We start from the raw sequence: 25423 nt of genomic DNA, 5'->3' as shown, positions 1-25423 counted from the left end.
CTATATCTGTTCCAATAAATTGTATTTTCTTTATGTAAATTGCCCAGAGAAACTTACTTTCTGAACGGCCCTCGTAATTGCCCTCGAGTGACGAAAATTTCCTTAAGCACTTGTTTTGACCCCATGAGACAATTCGTTTCAGAAAGTCCATGCTCTCCTGCAGAAATGATTCAAGCATGTCATCATTCGCTGGCCCTTACGGTCGTCTGTCAGGTTCTTAGGCACCCAGCGGGACTGACTTTATGAAATTTCAATATGTCATGCACGCTGTCGTACACCGCACCGTATGAAATGTTGAACTGCTGAGATAAGGTTCGCAGTTGAATCTGCCGGTCATTCAAAATGTTTGCTTGTAATCGGGAGACTTGCCTCTGTCTGTCTCTTGTGAGCTGTCAAACTGGGGTCAGAGGGGTGATATAAGTTGCCTCCAAGGGGACTGTTTACCTCATTATAAGTTCATAAATTTCCTCCTGTTTATTATCCGTCCGAGTCGCATCTCGGTTTCCCCCACCCGTTTCTGCTGACCTCTGTGCAAACGCTTGTGCCTGAACTGTCTTGGCTATTTCCTGAAACATTATTTGCTGTTCGGAATTTAATTTCTACGCAATATTACACAACTGTTTAAAATAACTTGAAGAAATATGCCACATTAAGTGACACGCGATTTCCTCCGTTTCGATGACCCTGCGACGCAAAAACTCGGACGGACAGTACTAGAGATATTGTACGTAAATTGCTTAGGACGTCCAATCTTCAAATTCGCCACTGAGTGCATCTCGCACGGTACTACTTGTTCATCCGTCACAATGACGTCATTTCATTGAAAACTTAACTATTTTTTCAACTCCAGCCGTCCAAATATTTGTCACATCATTGAAGTTCTTAAACAAATACAGAGCGACCCTATACGTCGCTTACAAGCCTAGGCTAAAGGAAGAAATTTATTTTGCGAAAATAAATATTTTTCACAAAATAAAATACTTATACTTACGCGAGAACAAATTACTCGACTCGAGTCTGTAAGAACTGTCTGTTTTAAATTCCTGCCTTTTAAAGAAGTTAACAATTAATGTTTTAAACACATTTTAAGTATTATGACCAAGTTTTTCGAACTGAAGCTGACCAATATTTTAATCAAAGTGAATCACATTTTTAAACATACCAGTAATTTGTTCGAATTATGCCCTTGAGCCTAAATTACTGACAGTCCTAAGTCTGCAAATGGGAAGGAAAATGTTGATTTAAGTGACGTGTTTACGAATGGGAAGCACTTTCACACTCTCAGGTAAAGAAGAGGCAATTTACGTACAGTAGCTCATATAAACAAGGGATAATTTACGTGATTTTTCACCTGTTGAGGCAATTTACCGTGTCCGGTCAGTCTACTGTTCGAAGAAGTGTCTGCATTTGTGTGTGCCTAACGATTTAAATTTCTTAGATTGACTGTAATTATACTAGCTACAACATTTTTTCGCGAAGAGTTCATTTTCTGCTTTCAAAAGAATAAAAACTTACTGCAGGTCAGTAAAAGGACAAAAGCAACTGTCACCGTTAATTCTGGGGTCCATTAAGAAAACAGTGTTTATGATAAGGAAGTTGGAAGCAACTGCTACCGATCAAATTATGATGATTTTAGAAAGTGACACAGAGGAGAGGAACTGTTTCTAAATAAAGAACGGAAATTTAAGACAAAATATTTTAACCATACGGAATTCCTAACAATTATTTTTATATGTATGTATACAGAGGTTTTATAAAAGATTGTAACAATTGATTTGTACTGACACATCGCCGGTAATCTTACAGTCGCACCAGCTATATGTTGGGCGAAGGTAGCGGTCATGGCTTCCAATCCCATTCATAGCATGAGTATTTGTTATAATTGCCATGTTACTTGGATCGAGGTCCGACATCACGCTGTTGGTCCCGCCTTGTGTCTGCCTAAAAATTTCGGACATTAACTTAAGGCAAACACTGTTAAGTAAATGAGAAACCTTCGGAAAAATAACCATGCTTCAATCTCACATCTAATCCAGCACTACTCTAACCGTGGCAAGAGCACATCTAACCAGAATTTGCCACTATAGTCAGCAAAGATGAACTACTTTGTCCAAAAATAAGTCAGATAAAAACATGGAAAATGAAACTGTTCTATCCACGTCAATATATGAAACTTTCTCTTCATATCCTGAATCTTTCTCGGGTTAAACGAAATAATCTCTTCGGGGATTTGTCGCAAATTACTGCACATTCATGATAGTTGTGACGTAAATACGTCTATGCTGAAGGTTGATTCGAAATGAAGTGAAAGTCACAAAAATGTGTAAGATCCAGCCAACTTCAAATGTCAATTGATCAAGTCAGATTTTTTGTGTAATATTCCAAGTGTCCTTTGGTTTACCACGCGGTCCGTTTCACTCCGTTCTGTATATAATGTGCCTCATAGCGGTCGTAGTGAGACAAGTGACCTTCAGGATATGAGCTCACATAAATGCTAAAATGATTCCCAAGGACCCTATCAAGAATGTGATTTTCATCTTGTACCTTTTAATTGATAATTCTTAATTTCTTCCTCTTTTGATTTATTTATTGGCTTATTGGTTCTTGTTATTTATTGACTTATTTATTTGTTTATTTATTTATTGCGACTGCATGCTTCGCCCCTATTCCAATGTGGTAGCTTTTAGGTTATGTGTTCATTTTCGGCTTTCCTTTCCGAAATTCTTTAATATTCCTTCATATGGAACGGCGAAAATCGGAATGACACAAGTGGTCAACATGCTTGGAGCTCTAAAAGACACTTCCTCTCAGCCTCAATTTTCCTTGCAAATAGGCGTTTTCGCGTACATTTTAAATGTTTCTATCCTCATTCCTCCTATTTATTCATAAGAAGAAAAGCTTTTTCATACAGTTCGTCTCTCTCCATTTTCTGTCTAACAATTCGATAGGGTGTATTTAAACTACTGCGGTTCAAGATTTAATAGTTGAACATGAGAAATCATATTTTGGATAATTTTGACACGTCTATATAGAAGGGTCGTTGCGCCTGAAAAAATATTTAATAAAAGTTGTATTTACGTAAAAATCTTTGGAAACTAAGGTTTCACTCTCAAGTTTTATCACCGCCGCAGAATTTTTTACTATTCGGCTTCCTGTCTGTTCCACGTAGGCCTACTCCTTGTTTTCATGTCGTCAGCTCTGGTTTTAAAATATTTGTGTTCATCAAATTGTAATTAAAATCAGTGAAATTTTCACATACCGTTAATTAAAATAGCAGTCGTCTTCAGTGATGTAGCACAAACTATCCCGGCCGCTGAATCGCGGGCTAAAACCCAGCCAAGAACTGTGTATTTCAAATTATGATAAAATCCTTAGCATGGCTTCATCCGCGAGGAAAATAAAGCTGTGGTTTCCTTATCATAAATAAAATGTACTCTACGTAGAGGAATTCTGTACCTGAAGTGGGCTGCAGACAAATTTGTCGGCCATTTTTCACCCGCAAAGTAATTTGGTGGTAGCACAATGGGCCCATATCAGTGGCCTAAGTGTGTGTCTTTTCATTCTAAATTTCACACAATCTCAAGATCAACCGTCTAATGGTTGTCATATTCACCGCAAATATCACATGTTCAATCCAGGCCGAGAGTTATGAATTTTAGGCACACAGGAGAGAGGGGAACATATGAGTATAATATATATTACATTCCTTCCAAGATAGTATTTCTAAAAGTATGACGAATAAAAAGTATAACGACATTTTATTTCTTAATAGAGATGATATTGTGATGTTGCAAAAAATTTATGAAGAGATTTTCGAAAAAATAAAAATTTTCTATCATTAAGAATACTGTTATCGGAAATGTGATTCTGTGTATAGGATAAGGTTGCCTAATTCCATGACATACTTAATAAAGTATATATTTATGCCAAAATTGTAATGAAATTTTTCAAATAACACCTAAATGACGTTATTTGGACCTTTCGCTACAGTTTTTACAACATTCATTGTCAACAGTTTCACAAGTTTGGTATATAATGTATGATTCTTCATTGTTATACATTGACTCCTAAATCCGTGATAGGGATCCAATTTCCGTGATATTGGTTTCCTAATTCCGTGAGTGATATCCTAATTCCGTGATACTAAAATAATCCTCATTAACTGCTTAGAAAACAAAGGTGTATTTGGAAAAACACATTAAAATTTGAAAGGCATGTTGGTCCGACAAGTTAACAAATTTAAAGAAATAAATATCAAAAGTCCTTCAATAACTGTCTATTCAAAATACAAAATATTGCATAGGTTACATGAACGTATCTTTGACTAGCGCTTTCGCTATTATAATAGCATCTTCAGGTCAGACTTGCGTGATGTTAAGCTTTTCATATAAAGACGTAGATGGACAAGTAACATCGAAATGTGTCAAGGTACATGACGTGAGAATATAAAAGTACAATGATAAGAAAAACAAGTAAAATTTGACTTATGAACAGTCGAATATATATATATATATATATATATATATATATATATAATATATATATATTATATATGACAGTTACACCTTCATGAGGTCTAAAAAATTAATACATAAAAGTATTTGGAGTTGAAGCCTGCAGAAACATGTATGCAGGTTATAGATCAAAATTTGTTTAAAAATTGAAGTCTGCAAAACATATATGCAGCTTAAAATTGAGACACAGACAGTTAAAAGAATAACAAATTAAAATATTGTTTTGCATCAGTCATCACGACGTGGCAGCACATTGTAAAATCTGCAAAAATCAATAATACGTTTTAGTGAAGGGACCTGTATAGAAAACAGAAAGAAAAATGAAGTGACGATAAACCACTTACGAGATCTTTGGTGTTGGCGTAGTAAAAGAAGTAATGTTGCCTGGTCGGTAGCGTGGTAATGACTGGTGCAATAACACAGTATGAGAAAAAACACGTCATGGCGTAAGTGGAGGGGGGTACGTGCCGCAGTGAGAAGAGCTTCCATTGGCTAATTTAAATAAGGGGTTACCGGAACTAGGTAATTGTTCATTAATTAATGAAACAGTATTATTAAGCGATTTAGCTATGTAAAATTCTTCAGCAACTAAATTAAAGGTTCCATTACTGATGGGTTTTAAAATCTGTAAAGCGTCGGACATTTTTTGAAGTTCATGGTTGTTCTCAATCAAATGGGTTGCAAATTTGGATTTATTACGATTGTGACGGAAATCTGCTTTATGCTCAGAATATCTCGTCCTAAAATTCTTTTTAGTTTGGCCAATATACTTTTTTGGACAATTCTTACAATGCAGCATGTACACTCCACCACCAGCATATTTATCAAAGTTACAAATATTGTTTGAAGTAACATTATTAAGTTTATTACCTGTTCTAAAAGAGACCTTTACATTTTCTTTTTTGAAAAAATTATGCAACTTGTATGATACATTATTATAAAAAGACATTGTGTTCCAGTATTTAGATTTTTTATTATCAGTCAAGGGCGTGAGCGTAATATCTGAACTCTTGTTTAAAAGAGATTTTCTTTTAGAAAGAAGTCTATCTATCAATTTTTTATTGAATCCATTTTCTATTGCAAGTCCTACTATATATTTGTATTCTTTTAAATAGTTTTTCTTGGAAAGGGGGACATTCAACAATCTATCAATTAAGAAAACGAAAGTACTATGCTTATGAGACTGGGGATGGCTGGATTGGCAGTGAATAGTATGGGTAGTGTTTGTAGGTTTTCTAAAGATATCGTAATCGAAACTTTTATGTTTTCTGATGACTTTTAAGTCTAAGAAATTTATAGATTTGTTACATTCAAGTTCTATGGTAAATTTTAAGTTAGGATGTAAACTATTAAAGGAATGCAAGATACCTTCATGGGTGTCAGCATGACTCTCAAAAACTAACAAGGTGTCGTCAACATTTATGTTGTAAGAAATGATGTTATGTTTAGCAGCAAGTTTTTCGATATGTTTGTCTTCCAAGCTCTGTAGAAATAAGTCGGCTAAAAAACCGGAAAGAGAGTCACCCATTGCTACACCTCGAGTTTGTAAGAAATATTTATTGTCGAAACGGAAATAATTTTGTTTTGTGCAAACAGAAAGCAACTGCATTAATTCATTGATGATTTTTTCATCGGTGTTAAGTTTCAATTGTTTCAATATGTTTTGCAGACTTCAATTTTTAAACAAATTTTGATCTATAACCTGCACACATGTTTCTGCAGGCTTTAACTCCAAATACTTTTATGTATTAATTTTTGAGACCTCATGAAGGTGTAACTGTCATATATATATATATATATATATATATATATATATATATATATATATATATATATATATATATATATTCGACTGTTCATAAGTCAAATTTTACTTGTTTTTCTTATCATTGTACTTTTATATTCTCACGTCATGTACCTTGACACATTTCGATGTTACTTGTCCATCTACGTCTTTATATGAAAAGCTTAACATCACGCAAGTCTGACCTGAAGATGCCATTATAATAGCGAAAGCGCTAGTCAAAGATACGTTCATGTAACCTATGTAATATTTTGTATTTTGAATAGATAGTTTTTGAAGGACTTTTGATATTTATTTCTTTAAAACACATTAAAGTAATGGTATATTGTTTTAATATGAATTAAGAAAGAAATTACAACATAAAAAAGAGCCTAAGTGACAAATTTCATAGAAAATACACTTGTGTAACTACAGGAATACATATTACATATTGATATATTATAAACAAATAAACTGAAAGTTAAATTCAATACAAAATTAAATTTGAATAAGTTGAATTATAACACGATTATTTCTCATTATTTATATTCCTAACAATAGCAATAAATAAATTAAATATATGCCCTATTATTTTATTATAATTATAATTGATGTTTTCTATAACTTCTTTCTATTATTATTTCCACTAACTATTTTCTTTCATAGACATTAATTTTCACAATTTAGCGTTGGCATCACTGGTCGAGTGAACAAGGAAGGAGAAATATGAAAATAAATACGAAAATGGAAAAGCTCCTGTAACATTGTTATTGTCTGATAATGTTTAAATAATCATACACATTAATTCAGCTGACTATAATCTACAATAATATATCATTTTTATAATGCTATATTAATTCTTACCTCAAATATAAAATATTTTTTCAGGAGCGGTCACAAGAGAAAGGAACACTTACTGGTCAACCACCTTGCACTGAACAAAAGCTTCTGCAGTCGACTGCTTCCATTCAAAAGGCGGGTAGTCAACAGAATTGAAAAGAAGACATCTTCTGGCATCTGTTAGGTGTTTCAAAAACTTCAGAGACCACAACTCCATGGCAGCAATTGAAATTTTATCACGGGATTAGGGGTATCACGGAATTAGGCACCTTTACCCTACCATTTGCCCGACCATCCAGCATCCAGCATACAGCGTTTTTTTTTCCTAAATCATTGGATCATTTTGTCCATGTTTAGTATTTAATATATTTATAGGGCTAATATATAGTTAACAACTTTAGTAAAACATAAAAAAAAATCAATATTTTAAATCAAAAGGACAAAATTACAATGAATTCGAAATCGATCCAAATGATTTTCTTAATTTGTTTCTTACGGTAGATGCACACATCGAAATGAGTATCGCAATGCGTTTCCTGAGTCATACACTTCGAAGAAATTAATTGTTAATTGCATAAAATATTTCCACTTTCCATTACAAATATCTAAGTCCAAATGGCTTGCAAATCAAGAAACACGTAATTATTATTTTCAGTGAAGAGAGTCTCATAGTAATAGAATTCAGTCGCCCAGAATCAAACTACGCATTATCAAGAAATCTGAATTATCAGATAAGACGAAAAACTAGTGCAGTTAGACTCCAAACGGTAAATTTGCTACTAAATTTAAGGCAGATAAATTCCAGTTTGACTTCAGACGAGCAGTTTATCATATTCCCGGCAAAATTCTGCACTGAAACATACCTTAAAACCATATTTCGTAATTCGGAGAAAGTACAGTTTAATTCTAGGTGACTCAATGAGCAACCATTGTCACAAACCTAGTTTACGATGTAAGAACCAAAGCAGAAACTGGTATGTATAGTCATTCGAATGCAATTTCAAACTTAAAAATGTTATAATAATAATAATAATAATAATAATAATAATAATAATAATAATAATAATAATAATAATAATAATAATAATAATAATTTATTTAACCTGGCAGAGTTAAGGCCATACGGCCTTCTCTAACACTCGACCAGGAGTAAAAACTGCGTTATAGAAACACTACAAATTTACAAAGTACACACAAAACTGAATAAGATAATAATAATAAAATGTAAACAACAAGTAAGAAGAAATCAGACATAATATATAACATACAGAAAGAAAGAAAAAATCATAATAAAATGTGAACAGCAGGTCAAAAATAAATGAGGCCTACAAAGTATAAAAAATTAAGAAAATTATTGATGATAATAATAATAATAATAATAATAATAATAATAATAATAATAATAATAATAATAATAATAATAATAATAAATAAGAATAGTAATGATAATAATGATGATAATATTAATAATAATAATAAATAAAATAATAATAACAGGCCTAATAGTAATAATAATACTAATAGTAGTAATACAATAGTGCAGTACAAAGCATACAATGAATACAATATTTTTAAGTATACACAGTAAGGAAAATTATGTTTATATATAGCTCAACTTATCACATTAGAGATATACCATTATCGGAAAATATGAAAACAAAAATATAAAATAAGTTAAATATCACTAGAACATAAAAAAAAATGTGAATACGTGGAAACATGCAATACAACACTTGTCATAATAGTAAGTTACTTTGGCAACTCGTCATAAGATAATTTTCTAACTTGGATTTGAAAGATTTCAATGTTCGGCAGCCCTTGACTTCAGGCGGCAGAGAGTTCCAGCGACGAGAGGTAGCAACAGTGAAAGATGAGGAATACAGAGATGATGTGTGAAGTGGAATTTCTAGCGTGTTATCGCGTTGTGATCGAGTATTAATATTATGATAGCGAGAGAGAGTATGAAAACGAGCGAATAAATAAGAGGGGGATGAAGTGTGCATAATTCGATATAGGAGAGAAAGTGAGTGTTATACCGGTATGCGGAAGAAAAATAAACAAAACATCACTGTGTTGGGCTAACAATGGCGTTTTCATTTCTTACTTTCCACATTGCAATAGTTATCACTTGTTAATCAAAACATCAGTGACTTTATTGGTATTGGCATCCAACAAGGAAAACTCAGTGCGCAGAAACTAGCGGGCGTAAGGGTACGGCCACACGAGCTACATTTGTCGCAGGTTTTCTGCTACAAATGAAGCTGCCGTAATTGTCGCAAAATGGGTGGCCACACGGGCGCTACAATTACTGCTAGTTTCTGCGTTAAATGTCGCTACGTGTGGCCACATGACATGCCACACGTAGCGACATTTGTAGCAACTTTTTGCGACAAATGTAGCTGGAATTATAGACCGCATTGTGTTAAATGGAAGCGGCCACACTGAGCAGTAAGTGTAGCAAGTTTGGCGCCGTCTGACATGTTAAGTCTATTCGTGACCAATAATTTCTCACCTTAAACGAATTAACATTGTTGTTAGTTACTGGGAATTTTTTTATTATAAAATGCATATTTTTTAACTTTAAATTTATATTAATATTTATTTCCGCTTTACTAATTCCCAGAGGAGACTCAGCGAGTCAAAGAATATACATGTCAAAAGACTTTTACCTACTAACTGACAATACATAAAGAATAAATATCATGCAAAAGAAAACAAAAAAAAATTGTAATAAAAGTAAAAACAACCGTGTAAAATGAATAGTTATGCTTTAATTTTTTAGGAATGAGATAGAAAGCGAAAATCAAATGTCATGTAAAGGACACACAAATTAAGACTTTAAAAAGAGTGAAATAACAAATCAAAGTTATTCATTTTACAGTAGAGAATTACAATAATTTAGCGCAATGTAAATTTACAAATGCGTATGGATAGACGCGTAAGCTAATTTTAAATACTATTTTCTTAATCTTATTTCTGTTTTTTTGTTACTTCACCAGAAGTTACAGATTAGACATGCTCTTCCCTTTCCAATACGTGCATTTCTGAAGCATCTCCAAGTAAAAAGGAGTTTTAAACATGACCCAAAACACAACTCAAAGAGGCAATCTGTTTGTAACATATTTGAGAGATGTCTTGTAAAAGAATTGTGTCTTTTTTTTTTTTACCAAATGAAGTCGCTGCGAAGGGTTTACTGGTACGCTATTGTATAGATTTTATTATCAAAGGAAACCTTTGGTCGAAAATGAAAGAAAAAAATGTGTACTCTCAAAGAACGGTATTTTGAAAAGAATCTAAGTAAACACATCTAACATAAAAGTTCTCTTTTTCTTGGTTTTGCAGAATTCTTATTGGACGTTGCGGCAATTTAAACTTGACCCTTATATCCCAAAATACAACTCAAAGTGGAAATGTCTTTATAACACAATAATATTTATAAACAATATTGATTTGTGATGTCTGTCCTGCAAAAGAATTGTACGTTTTTTTTTTACCAAACAAATTGCTGTGAACGGCTTGCTAGAACGCTTTTGTATACATTTTATTATTGAAGAATTATTTAGGTCGAAATTGAAAGAAGAAAAATGTATGTACTTTTTAAAGAAAGATATTTTGAAGAGAGTTAAAAAATAGGGAACTTAGCCTGGACTATACATAAGCGAAGCAATATTTATTGGCACCGTATTGTTAGTAACAAAATGTGTTATATATATTGGCATCGTATTGTTATAAATCTGTCATGATAATAATTTCCCATCTAAAAGTCAATCTCCCTCTCTACTTCACTCCCTCATAAACACAAGTTAATTCTGTTGTTATGATTACATATACATACTGAGAATTTCAATCATTAAAAAAACGGGTTTTCCTTCAAATTTGAGAATGCCTTTCTCCCATTGTAGGCCTACATCTTATCCTATAGAAAACAGAGTTTGCGTCCTTTTAAACATGATAGATCACGTTTTTCACATTATTAAATTTCGGGGGAGGGGGAAACTGAAATGTGAATCTTAGGGTATGTTACAGTTTCATGTCTCAAAGTTTTTTTACCAACGAAAGAAAATGTTAACGCTAAAAGATAAGCTGGGTGGTACAAATTGCGATATCTTATAGCTAATTCGAGGGACAAATTTCACTGCACTCATCAATGTCATTTGTTTTATTTTTAAATACATTAAGCCTGAATAAAATGCCAAGGTGTTGTATGCCTGGCTGCAAATTCAATTCCCAGAAAGGAACTTAGTGGCGATATTTACTTTCCTTCTGGTGAAGTAACAAAAAAAACAGGAGTAAGATTAAGAAAATAGTATTTAAAATTAGCTTACGCGTGTATCCATACGCATTTGTAAATTTACATTGCGCTAAATTATTGTAATTCTCTACTGTAAAATGAATAACTTTGATTTGTTATTTCACTCTTTTTAAAGTCTTAATCTGTGTGTCCTTTACATGACATTTGATTTTCGCTTTCTATCTCATTCCTAACAAATTAAAGCATAAACATTCATTTTACATGGTTGTTTGTACTTTTATTACAATTTTTTGTTTTCTTTTGCATGATATTTATTCTTTATTTATTGTCAGTTAGTAGATAAAAGTCTTTTGACATGTATATTCTTTGACTCACTGAGTCTCCTCTGGGAATTAGTAAAGCGGAAATAAATATTAATATAAATTTAAAGTTTAAAAAATATGGATTTCATAATAACAAATTCGCAGTAACTAACAACAATGTTAATTCGTTTAGGCTGGAAAACTATTGGTCACGAATAGACCTCATGTCAGACGGCGCCAAACTTGCTACACTTACTGCTCCGTGTGGCCTCTTCCATTTAACTCAGCGCGGTCTATAATTCCAGCTACATTTGTCGCAGAAAGTTGCTACAAATATAGCTGCACGTGTAGCCACCCATGTCGCTACGTGTGGCCACCCAACAGCAGTAAATGTCGCAGAAAAAATGGACCCGGACCCATTCGAGTTGCGACACGACCTTGGGATGCGCCAAACTTGCTACATTTACTGCTCCGTGTGGCCGCTTCCATTTAACTCAATGCTGCCTATAATTCCAGCTTCATTTGTCGCAGAAAACGTGCTACAAATGTAGCTCGTGTGGCCGTATCCTAACTGTATCGCGCAGATGACGTATTCTCCCATTCCCTGCATGCTCTCACGCCTACTGCAGGAAGGTAAGAGGGATATAGCATGCGCGCCGCTAGGATTTCGAGCTGAGTTTTTCTTGTAGGATACCTATACTATTACATGAATTTTGAAGGTTGAAGTCATGATTCTATCTTTAAATATTAGCGTTCAACTTGTCAAATGTTATTATGAAAGCAATTTGGAATCTTTCTCAAAATGTGAGAAAAGTTATAACACTTAACAATTCAATACAATGTCAATACTCTATTCAAAATTACAGGGATTTATCAGGAGATTTGAAGAAACTGGTTCCATTGCTGATAAGAAGAAATCTGTTTGTATGTGTGTGTATCTAATGCCTACCCACTTCACTTGAGTGATTTGGTATAATAAGGTATAATAATTTTTTCGGTATGAAAATTACGTTGATGCAGGTAAAGTTCGCATGTTATGCAAACCTGGCTTTCTGGTAGTAGCTCCCTGTAAAGCAGGTTTGAATAATTTCAAGGAAAAATTGTTCTGGGGCCGGGTATCTATCCCGCGACTCTTCGCTTAGCGCAGGAATGCTCTACCGACTGAGCTACTTCAGGAACTATACATGACACCGTCACAATTTTCCATTTATATCCATACAACTCAAATGGGCTGACAAGACGCCAGAATCCAACTTTGAGTACACACAAATTCTGTGTGACTTAAATTGTGGTTCCTGTTAACGTACCTCTAGTAACGAATATATTAAGCAAATATGGCTTTCAGGTAGTAGCTCCCTGTAAAGCAGGTTTGAATAATTGGAGGTACGTTAACAGGAAGCCACAACTTAATTCACACAGAATTTGTGTGCACTCAAATTTGGGTTCTGCGTCTTGTCAGCCCATTTGAGTTGTCTGAATATAAGGGGAAAATTGGGACGGTGTCGTGTATAGTTCCTGGGGTAGCTCAGTCGGTAGAGCATTCGTGCGCTAAGCGAAGAGTTGCGGGATCGATACCCAGCCCCGGAACAATTTTTCTTTGAAATTATTCAAAGTTAGTATGTGTATACCTGCCTTTATTTCGATTAAATATTGCGCTCTTTTATGTGGTAAAGTAAATTTTTGGTGTTATAAACAGTAAATATGTAAAAAAATAATATAGGTACTTATGCAAGTGGAAACATTGACTGGTATATAAATTAACTTGTGTGATTAGACCTAAGTGCAGTGTTACTGATGTTACTCTTGTATAATCAGACTATCGTTATTTACCGTATTTGTTTTATTAAATTTAAATTATTTCGTCCTTTTTATGTGAGAATAGCCTATATTATTAATAATATGATGTGTCATAATATACATAATTTGAACTAAAAACAAAGAGATAGAAATATATATGAAAATTATAAAACAGTACAGCATAGTTTTCGTTACTATTACAGTACGTAATCTTGTAATTAATTGAAATAAAGCACGCTTCATTACGAAATTCTTGCACATTCATTTATGCATCATTCAATAATTTTCATTTGCAGTGTAAGGATATTTTGATATGTTGAAATTATAGATTGTGTTTACTTGACTTACCTTATTTCTATATTCGCAATTATACATTATAATTAAGCATAACAAATGCAATTTGTCTATACTTCAATTATATTTATTCGCTTCTTATGACACTGCAATTGAAGTATAATTAGTGTAATATGTCACTAGGGCTAAATTAGCGCTGGGGTAGTTCCTTTCGTACTCATGCACTTTGCATATACGAATCTGTGACAGGTTAGGTTTGTTAGTTTAGGCTTTTATTACATCTTGCGTACACGATCAACTGCATCTCCACAAAAATCTCTTATAAGTTCAACGATTTGCACTTCCGAAATCACAGGAACTACCTCAGCACTAGTTTCACCTGTTAATAGTGAGCGATGTATGCAATGGAGAGGAGGAAAAGGAACTGGCCACCGTACCCCATTTTCTCTTGTCTTAGTTGCTTCATGAGTGATGCCTTATTGACCTTCGGTCACTTCGCTAAACGACAGCTGTACTGCAGTGTACTGGAATGCGATAATCCCAAAGCGCTATTACTAGAGCAACTAGATTTGCAAGGTTATGTTATCATGTCGAATGTGATTGTGATAGCACAATTATTCAAATTGCAGACCATTGCTTTAATATATGGATAAATATATTGCTCAATATTTATTTCAGAGTGAAAGCTAGCATTTGTGTTGAGAAATCTTAGTACGAAACACATACTAGTTATAGACATTGATAAAATTTCCTGAAAAAGATCAAGAATGCTTAATGTATTCAGTTTAAATTAAGAAGCAGTTATGTAATATTACCTTTTCTGTCTACTTTTAATGTTCTCCAATTGCCCTACCATTACATACAGTATATGTTATGATGTCATACAGAAATTATATGTAGGTTATGTTTGGATGACATTAAGATTTAGGGATGAAATTAGAAAAGGTCGGAGAAGGCTGGATTTGCAGTGAAAGACCTGTCCTGGGGCAGAAAAACTATGAATGAATGAATAGAGAAACTTTTCTGTGTGTAATTCAGAAGCCAAAAATTATTTGGTTTGGATTAAGATTAAATGCTTTCATTTAGCGATGTATTTTGAATAATATAGTAGCTCCAGAAAATAAGCTATAAACAATAACATCAATCGCGAAGCGAGAAAGTAAATTAGTTATTGCATAAAGACATAAAACTTACAATGAGAAAGTGTCTGCCATCTTCGTAACACTTACTTTTTATCCATACTGTTGCTGCTTCAAGATAATGCAAGACTAGGCCTACATAATAATGAAGTATCGCTGATATCGTTTGTAGAAATCGGCGGTACGTCTTCAGAACACCCACCTTATCATTGAGATCTCACTATTTCAGTTTTTTGGCTATTGCTAGTCATGGAAAACTGCGTGGCAATAGATTTCGAAGTTATGAAAACTTGGAAGTCCTATCATCCAAAATTTTGTTCAAACTGGAGGAAAACTGTCCACAGGATATGTTTCTGAAGTGGACAGAGCATTACAAAAAATATGTACCACATCCCAAGGAAACTACTTGGAACATCAACTTCATACCGACACCAATAATGCGAGCCCAGGAATTTTCAAACAGCGATGGTACTTCCTTCTCGAAGGAGAATTTGTACCGTATTTTAAAATTTCATCTCCAGTACAGTTTTATCCCGCGATATTTGTATTCCAATATGAAATCATTCTCTTTGGGTCTATGGTCTAAGGGTCATTATTAGAGATTTGAGACGAGAATTCCATGCAAATGCATGTTTTTATAGGAACATAGGACATAGCTCAAACTTAGCACTTATTCATTTCATTACTTTCCGGTTTCAAATATGTGTACGTTTTTCCGTGTATATTTGCATGTTTAAGTAATTTTTAGCTTAATAATGCATATAATATACATTATATTAAGTTTAAATGCAAGTTTTAATGGTTTTGAGTGGACACCTCAGTTTATTGATTTTTATGTTCCTTATTTTAGCTTTAGGAATCAGGATTGAAGAACGAAAAGAAAAAAGTAAAAATGCCTAATATAAAAATGAAATAAAATGTTTAGATTTTCACAATAAAATGTTAAGGACCTTTTCCTGGACGGTAGTTCACTTTTACAGCACTTTACCGACGACCCTCTATAGACTACGTGTCGCAAATATATTTATTACGTTGGATAATTTGAGAATAGTAAAGAGGAAATATAGAGGGTTCAAGGAAACTGCCGACAAATAATTTAGGCCAAGATCACCCTCTTTTAGGAAGGTGTAAATTCTCTCCCTTTTCCAGTACTAGTAGCAATTTAGATTCTTCTAATGTAGGAATCATTCGGGAAAGTGTCTTTGCAGTGTGTGTGAACCTCGTAAGTGGTTAATGTGTTAGTCTATTCTGTTCGCGTGTGTTAATGTGGTTCTAATATACCTCCAATTAAAGATTCCAAAAGTGTACTGTTTGCACAGTGGATTAAAGGAAAGGATTTTATTAGATCAGATGGGAATGTCGTATTCTGAGATTGTTGCAGTAAAGAGGTAAGCACTGCTATTTTGTTTTCAAATATTTTCTATGGCAGTTGTTCTTTATAAAAAATTACAAAACTTATTTTAAATAATTAATTAAATTACGATGTCCGTTTATAAATCGTATCTTGGTAATCGTAAGGTCTATTATAATTTCAGATAAAATTTACTAAAAAATTTCAAGTCGTCCAGCATGTTGCATCTGCTTCAAATATTGTAATAATGCAAAAAAAAAGAAAAAAGAAAAATTCTGCAAAGAATTCCGTATATTCCTCAGTTATGCCCGTGGAAAAGTGGGTGTATCTGCGAAGAACAAACTGGACAGGGTCATAAATGTGAACCCGGGCTACGGATTCTTTCGCTCAGTGAAGAAGGTTATTTGTGGCGAAAACTTGAATGAAGAATTTGACCTGACACTGTCACAAATATTGTACGTTCATGCAAGTTTGCACCCATACTTTCTTGCGATGTAGAGAGGTCATTCCCTGCCTACAAAAACGTATTGACTGACAAGCGCAGGAACCTCAAAGAAACCAATTTAGAAATGTTGTTGGTTGTTTACGATGCAAAAAAAAAAAAAGTGAAGTGAAATAAGACATTTGGAACAAAAATGAAAGTGCATATTTTAATGTATTTTTCGCTTGATCGTTCATGTTTCATAGTGTGATAGTGCATGAATGCATGCATATTTTGGGATTTTATAGTGTATGAAATTCTCGTCTCTAGTCATTATGCTAGCCGTTGCATCTAAGTTCGCGGGTTCAAAAGCAATTAGGCATTTAAATCTTGACATGTTCCTGAGAAAGAAAAATAAAAGCTAAGAGTTCCGTGTCATTATGATATGTAAAAGAAACCTATTCTTCATAGAGATCTCCAGGAAAAGGTTTTCGGCCATTTGTGGACCAAGTTTAACTGTTGCAAAACAACCTATGTGGTTGAAATCGTTAATAAACAACCACCACCACCACCACCATGACTACAACAAGCACTACCATAGCCAACACCACTACCATCATCGAGAACTTTGAAGGTGTTAACACAAAATTTTGTCAAGAGATGGAACAAAGGAATTTAGATCACGAAACAGTAGCCTACCCTAAATGCTTCTTGCTCATGTGCTCTAAGGGTTACGAAATGGAAGTGTGAACACAAAGTCATGCTGTATTTATAGCCACAGAAAATATCTTAATCGGTGTTAAAAAATAACATAAAATCGCACTTGATCTGGAAGACCGTCACACCCACGTCAGAGTATGCTAATCGACGGGTTCCCCCTCCCTTTCTGCCGCGGGTTCGCACGCTTCATTCACTCATCTTCGCAAGGGCATCCTTCACTATATAAAGCAAGGCGCGAAAGGTGGCATCCGACAGAGAGCGGTCCAGGTGACTGAGGAAGGAGAAGACAGAATCACAACATGCTGTGCTTCGTAGCAACGCCTGTGAGTACTGCCAACATGACATAGGCCTATTCAAAACTCTGAACACTCTGCTTTCAATAAAACAGAGGCATACAGTGCTCAAAGCAATTGTTACATATCAGTTCATTACAAAATTATGAAGAATTATGGAAATTTATTATTTTTTTTTTTGCTAAAAACTATTGATAAGTTTGTAAGAAACTAATATGTAACCTTCGTTTTTTAGCAGAAAACTTATTTCAAAGTTTGCAATAAAATAATACGCAATAATTTATTTGAGCACTGTATTATTCACAAAACAATAATATCACAATACCTGCTTTCAATTGTTTCATTTCATCTGCTTTCATTTATTTCGAAACATAACAAATTAAGATCGTCAATCTTTAGATTTCTTTTCTGAAAATTCATCCCTGCAAAGTATATATTTGTTTCTGCAAACTGGAATTGGTCTAATTCAGTCATATTTTGAATGTAACAGAACATTTTATAGGTTCTGGCAGAAGTTTGGACTCTAAAGTTTCTATGATCATGTAACCTTTATGATTTATTGAAGACAACAAAGATTAAAAGACGAATTCAGGGTCATATTTGATAATTAAATTCTCTTACATAATTAATAATATTATATTCTCTTTTGAATAAATATGTATTTTTGAATATAGAGGCCCTAATTGAATAAAATATACGGTACATGCAATATAACAGAATCGAGAAAAATAATTAATACAAAGACGAAACACAATTGAGTTTTTACTATTTCCGAGATTCTGTTTGAAGCATTTATCACTCCTGTAACAGTAACGGTACGAGATATTTTGCATAATTGTATTTCTTTTTGCATTTGTTACAATAGCATTTTGTAATGTAAAATATGAGAACTTAAGGTTTAGCCAGGAATGCTTCTTTTTGTACACTAGCATTATAATCTTTATTGTTTTCCAAAATTGTTTACAAAATGCATTTTACGGCAATTAAATTTCCACAACAACAATTATGCCATCAAATAGTTCGTGTTTATAACAAGGTTACGCCAGTACATTAATATGAATTAAAACAGAATTCCTAAAATAAAATAAATATTTTATTAATGAATAATGGAATTTCACTTCTGGATATTAAAACTAGACGTAAAAATGAAACGTAAAATTTAATCAACTGAGTTGTTGTGACATATGACAGAACCACTGTTTTTTAAATCTCTTTCGTTTTCTTATTCTCCAAATATTTAATAAATTTCTGAAGTTCTATTTCATAGCTTTCACGGGGTACTTTGGGGGATTAAATCCAATTCTGCTCTATAGGCTTTTTTTAAAACATCTGCTGGTAAACTGATTTCAGCAACGATAACAATAAATTTAAATTCCAAACAATGACGTCATGAGTATATTGCAGGCTTCTGTTTCAGAGTAGCTGATAAATTTGTGTAAATGATTATAAATTTGATAACTTATTTACCTATTTCGTCTCTATTAATTCTGTTATAATTATGTACAAAACAAAGCGTATGAAACTCGTTTATAATGTTATACAGTTATTGAATTCATAAACACTTCGTTTTATAAACATTACCTCATGACATAAAGCATAACATTGTAAACAAATTTCATAATATAAGGCAGTAGTGTCAGCGCAACCAGTCTGAGTCTTTGCGTGTTGTTGCTATGAAACTGTACGTTGCTATTCCTATTATCGCATTATAACCTACAACAATAATGTGAGTTTTGATAGCAACCTGACAATGTTTTATATAATCTGTTTACATATCGTATCAACAATGCCGGAAATATCGAGAAAAATACGAGTTTAAAATATATTATAATATTAATTGTAAATATGTAAACATTGTATAAGAAAACAATATATGACTTTCACGTGTTAAATTGAACTAAGTTTAAAAATACAGTGGACTCTCTTAAGTTCGACAGAACAGAATTGAAAGTTCAATCCAATAAGGGTAGTGGGTGTGGCAGGTAAAATTAATACGAATTCTTATTGGTTGTCCATCAACGAATACAGTACTGTACTTGCATTTCCTGCCCGCCCCGAGACTTGTGTATGCGCTTCTAGTACCACAGTGGGTTTCGACAGTTCCGTCTCAGAAACGGCACAATTCTCAAATAGGAAAAAAGAGTTCATTAATTTAAAATCATTAATCAATATGGATGTCCTAATCAATAAAATATTCCGTTTTCCTTTAACAAGAGTATGACTACAAGACACAGAACCAATTCCCATTCAAATGGCAAACCCGTTTCTTTGTGCCCATATAGGGGCGTGTTTAATTCTCCTACGTAAGCACTCGAACTATAGGATGTGGAACTTGATTTCTGTCGAACTTAACAGCTTCCACTGTACCATAGTTCACTAGTTTCGACTTGGGAGTCATCTCCAGAACGGTGTGGTCCTTGCGTCTTCAGGTGTCTTCGCCCCCGGTGCGGGTGCGTTTGTATTGTGTAGTGAGGAGTCAAATAGTGTGTTCTGAAATTCAGTTCTGAAGATGGCTCCCAAGACGAAACTAGTAAACTAAGATATTATTAACACGTGAAGTTCAAGTTATCACGTGAAAGTCATATATATCACTTAGGAATATATATATATATATATATATATATATATATATATATATATATATATATATATATATATTCCTAAGTGATAAAGTACTAAAAGTTGTGTAATCAAGATGTATAGAAAACAGAAATTTTACATTTTTAAGAAAACAAGTTTGGTACGACATTTTTTTAACAGAAACTATATTGAACATTAACTGCATTGATACCTTAAAATGTACGAAATATAAAGGGAATATCCTACATAATTTTATTAGCTTGAAACACAATCTTCCAGTCCTGAGAATAGCTCTTCATAACAGCCTTAGCAATTAATAGTTCGCCTATCCAGGGGTACTATAACTGTAGGAGTATTATATAAATAAATATATGGAAAGAGGTAATAAAATAGGAAATTTAGGACTGAAGCGAAGAGAAAGAGATAAATACGTAAATAAACAGAGGATAGAATAGTAGGGAAAAAATAAGTTATGTAAGTGTTGTAAAATAGAGATAAGGGAAATGTAAACAATTAATTTAGGAGAAAATACAGTAGCTGGAAAAAAATGATTAGGGGTAGATAGATTTGAGAGTAGAGAAGAAAATAACTCAATAATGTGAATTATTAAGGAAAGGAATATGCAATATTTAATAGGAAAGCGAGAAATGGAAGGGAGAGTCTAGATATGAGAGAGAATAGAAGAGGATATATAGGGAAAAATATATAGCAATTCAGTTAAAACAGAAGAATAGGAAGTAATCAAGAAATACTTGGCAATTGAGTATATTATATGAAAAGGGTGATATGTCTTAAAGGGATGGTGGATCGAAAAGCAAAAATGTGAATGTCCACCGTAACTGTGAATTGTAAGTTGGCTGACAAATAGATATCACTATCAAAGTTTACCTATCTTTGTCTTGCAAATGAGATGGAGTCGATATGCCGTTCTGAAACGTGGGGTGTGTCTATAGACACTCTATAAGATCCCAAAAATATTCGCTGAAACTACTGAATAAGTACTGAAATTAGTTTCAAGGTCATTCGCAGAAGAAAAGTATTTGATTTCAAGCATCAGAATATAGTAGTAACTGCCACAAGAATAGGCCAAACAATACGACGCTGGCGCCTGGCACAATATTAGTAAGGTGGTTTCGTTGAAATACATGCGTTAATTTACATACACAAACTACAATTCCTTCAAGAATTACACTTGTGAGTTGTATCTTCCCAAACAAACTTAAATTGCAACGTAGATACGCCTCCCTAACTTTCTACGATTGAAAGTAAGAACTGGTAGGACAGCAGACTGAAAGAAGATCGAAACGACAGTCTGATCGAGTCTGGGGCAGAATCAGGTTCTGCAGTAGGCTAATTACGCACTTATTCTAGGCAACACTGTCTCTTGCTGATTGAAAGAGAGAAATTATTATTAAACTTATTTTTGTAGGGAATTCATGTCGTAAAGCTGAACCTTTAGGTGTACACATTTGACATTGAAAACTGAAACCAATACTTTACAGTATATTGGATAATCACAGTTCTCCTTTACCGTGCGGACCAATATAACTTTATACACTATAGCACAAATGAAGGATTTAGAACCATAGTGGGCCAAGCGCCATTTATTAAAAACGGAGAAGGCAAGGGTTAAAGTTAAGTGAATACCACAATTTAATGAAGATTGCATATCATTTAGTTTTAATGTGTACACTTTATATTACTTGCTATATGTTTCCATTGAATTATGGTAATAACTTCATTTTAACCCTTGTTTTCTACGGTTTTAGTAAATGACGCTTGGCCCACTATGATTCTGAACTCTTCAAATATAAGGATACAAACATAATATGCGAGAGGCTGACAAACGTATGAGCCTTTGTTGGTAAGGGACTTACAGACTGAAGTGCAACTACGAGTTAACTTCACTGTAATATTAAAACACAATCATCCCAATATTTAAACAGAAAAAAATATATATGTAATCCTCACGGGTCCACCACTGTGGAGTAAAGTTTTTTTTTTTTTTTTTTTTTTTTGAGTTCTCCGTCAAACCATTAAAAGAATGATGAGCAAAGTTCGGCGCTGGATCCTAGACTCATTTCGCTGGAATTATCACCTTCATCTCACCTAGACTCTAGATAACGATCGCAGTTGATAAAGCGTTGTAAAAAAAACAATTAAAGAAAAAAATCTTCACGTAGTAGAAAACACATAATATGTAGCAGTAAATTAACAAGGCATTCACAAAGAAAATCATTTCATCAGCCAAAAAAGTATATTAAACTTCAATCGAAGGGTTTTGTTGAGAAAAAAAAAAACAACATAGTCCAAACACACATTTTCAGAAGAAACAAAAAACTATCTAGCATGGCTGTTGTTGACCTTCAAGTATGAAATTCCTCATGCCATTTCTTAAGGTATTGCAGAGAAATTTTGGAAAACAGAAGTACATTTATAACTTAAATTTCCTCAAAGAAATACATACGTAAATGTAGGCAACTGTGAACAATGGTTCTTTTAAGAAAAAATACTCTGTTGTAGCCTCTCCTTTAATGTTTTTTTTTCCTTTATTATATCCTATTTCTCTCCTTTCGTTGTTAATTTCTTCGATGGGCTTTCTTCTGAACCTAAAGATGACTCCATAACTAATACAATTCACGTGCTAAAAGTATTTTTTTTTCTGAGGTGGCTTTTGCCGCTTACATAACAAGCATTACTGCTAATCTACTACAGTTTAAAATTGTATGGATAAATGTTTCAAGATGATATGAATAGGATATATGTAAACCATCGTCGCTACAATACGCTCACGACATGCTTAATATCTCAAAATTTGCATTTTTTGGACTGTAATATCCTATTTTATCTTTTAGTTGTTGTGGTAGATGTTGAGATTGGTATTGGATTCGTAATTTTATTATCGGGCGAGACATGGAGTATCCCTAAGTACTTCAACCCAAATAGGCTTTCTGTGAAACCAATATTAAATTAGTTACTAGCGATCGAGCTGTCCGACTAAGCAGGCTTCACCATTCGTGGCACCATGCATTTCTCTGGAGCTTTAACAACGAATACCACAGTCTGGTGTTGATCTGCAATATCATAGAGATCCAGTCGTGTCGTCATGTGCTCGTCTGGGATGAAATTCCGGGGACTACGGTCTTCGCTGTAGATCTCAGATTCTCCAGCTTCACTGCCATCTACCAAAATTTGGACCAACGGCGAGGAGCACCTATCACGGCGGAAGATCGATTCTGAGCCGTGAAACACAACTGAGGTCCTCTTTTTCGGAACAGAGATGATTAGAGGGAAATTGTGGAATATGTTGGTGGAATGAAGAGAAAAAATGGGAAAACTCTGAAAAACACACAACATTGCTTTCTCTACCACAAAATACAACTCTGCCGTCGTCAGGTTTTGAACTCGGGCCTGCGGTCGTCGTGAGCCGGTGTCCAACTGAGCTCCAAGGCGGCTTTTAGTTGTTGTATTGCTATCGATGTCTTGTAACTTCCTGATTTCTGGAGTATAGTACACTATACTTCATACATGCATTTAGTTTCAAATTTGCCATTAGATGGAATCGTTATCGATCATTCCTTTTCTGTGCTTATCAAGCGCGTGACATCTCTTGGGACTTATAGAAAGCACAAGAAGATCGATTCAATCATTACAATGCGTGTTTCAACTATTTGTAAATGAAAATGGCGACAAGCAACTCAATGCCTAGGCAACGTAGGACATGTACTCAGTAAACATATTTTAAGGATAAAGAAATTATGATATAAGATGAATGTGCAGAGACCCGAAACAAGTAAACAGGCAGGAAGGAAAGTTTAGGGATAGGGTAGTCCACTTTTCTTAGCAGAAAACGACTAAAAGGAAGTGTAGTGGGATGGGAAGTTTTGTAAAATTATGATACAAAACATAGTTCGTCAGATTAATGTATAGTTTCAAATTGTAAGATTTTTTGTTTTCTGCATGTAGCCTTCATGAAGTGAAATAATTATTAAAAGAGTAATAATTGAGAGTAAGGTCATAACATTATGTTAATATAATATCTGTAGTGCTCGAGAAAAGTGGCACAAGTAAAAAATGTTAATTTTGCGAGAAGGAAAAGACTGTCTTCACACTGGTTTTTGTCGATTTGATTTTCTTTTGTATGAATTATTCTAATGAGAGAAATACTTATGTATCTTTTCCCAAGCGAGCAGATCTTCCGTAAGTTGTCAATAAACTAATAAACACTTTTTGTGGAAATTGACTTATGCCACTTTTTCCAAGCATTGTAGATATAGACCCTCCAATACTATAAAGATAAGTAATTGACGTATTGTGGTCGGGTAGTAACATACTGCAAGAGTCAACTCGCCAGCACGACAACCACCTTCATACTAACCCATACACCCGTATTCTGTCCCACAACTTAAGATCGTCCCCAAGGAATACGAAAATATATTTCTGAGTGAATGTCATCTTTTCAGAGTTTTATGTTTGCTTGATTTTGTCAAAATATCTCTTGATGTAGGGGAATATGGGGCTGGACGGGGAAGGGGGGCAGGACGGGGTATAGCCTCTATCTTCCCAACAAGTAGTGCAATCTATCGATTTTTTTTTTTTTTTTTTTTTTAGAGCTTCGTCAACTCATGTAAATATATCATCACACAACACTTACTGCCATTCCTTGCATCTGTTGTATGTTATTCGGTTGCTGCATCATATTGTATCATTCATTTGCAACTTTAAAGTGTTCTCTTGTCACACGTAAGTAGAAATGAGATTTATTTAGATAATCTATTTTAATACCATATTATAGAGTGCTTACCTGGCTTTTAATTCCGAAACTTTCTCAAATTTCGTGCGTTATTTTTCCTGCCAATACCTCATAACTTAGAAATTGTGACTGTGGGGCAAAAGGGGTGGGGCATAACAGGGTAGTACCCCATCCTGCCCCACGTTATATTTAATTAAATTTCACCTCCTGTAATGGGTAGTTCGTTCTGTTGTTTGTCAGAAGAAGGTTGGACTAGATGCGTATCATGTCTGAAATGGGCTCACAATTGTTGCGCTGGAGTAGACAGTGAAGACGAGGATGCCACGCACATTTGCGTATTTTGCGAATGACTTTTTCTCAATGAAACTTGTAAAATGTTGTAGT

At 33.9% G+C, this 25423-nt stretch overlaps 1 protein-coding gene across 1 annotated transcript in view; it reads left to right on the top strand.

Moving 5' to 3' along the window:
- Window positions 1-17644: 17644 nt before the first annotated feature.
- Window positions 17645-25423, top strand: part of LOC138713525 (streptococcal hemagglutinin-like) — a 35129-nt gene continuing 27350 nt past the window's right edge. Inside the window, exon 1 of the mRNA XM_069845696.1 lies at window positions 17645-17736. Coding sequence (XP_069701797.1) covers window positions 17713-17736 — 24 coding nt within the window. The 5' untranslated portion in view covers window positions 17645-17712. The remainder of the gene's footprint in view (window positions 17737-25423) is intronic.

This window comes from Periplaneta americana, chromosome 14 (assembly GCF_040183065.1).
Source record: "Periplaneta americana isolate PAMFEO1 chromosome 14, P.americana_PAMFEO1_priV1, whole genome shotgun sequence".
In the NCBI taxonomy this organism is placed as follows: domain Eukaryota; kingdom Metazoa; phylum Arthropoda; class Insecta; order Blattodea; family Blattidae; genus Periplaneta; species Periplaneta americana.
The sequence above is the reverse complement of the archived record's forward strand: the minus strand, read 5'-3'. Positions and strand labels throughout refer to the sequence as shown.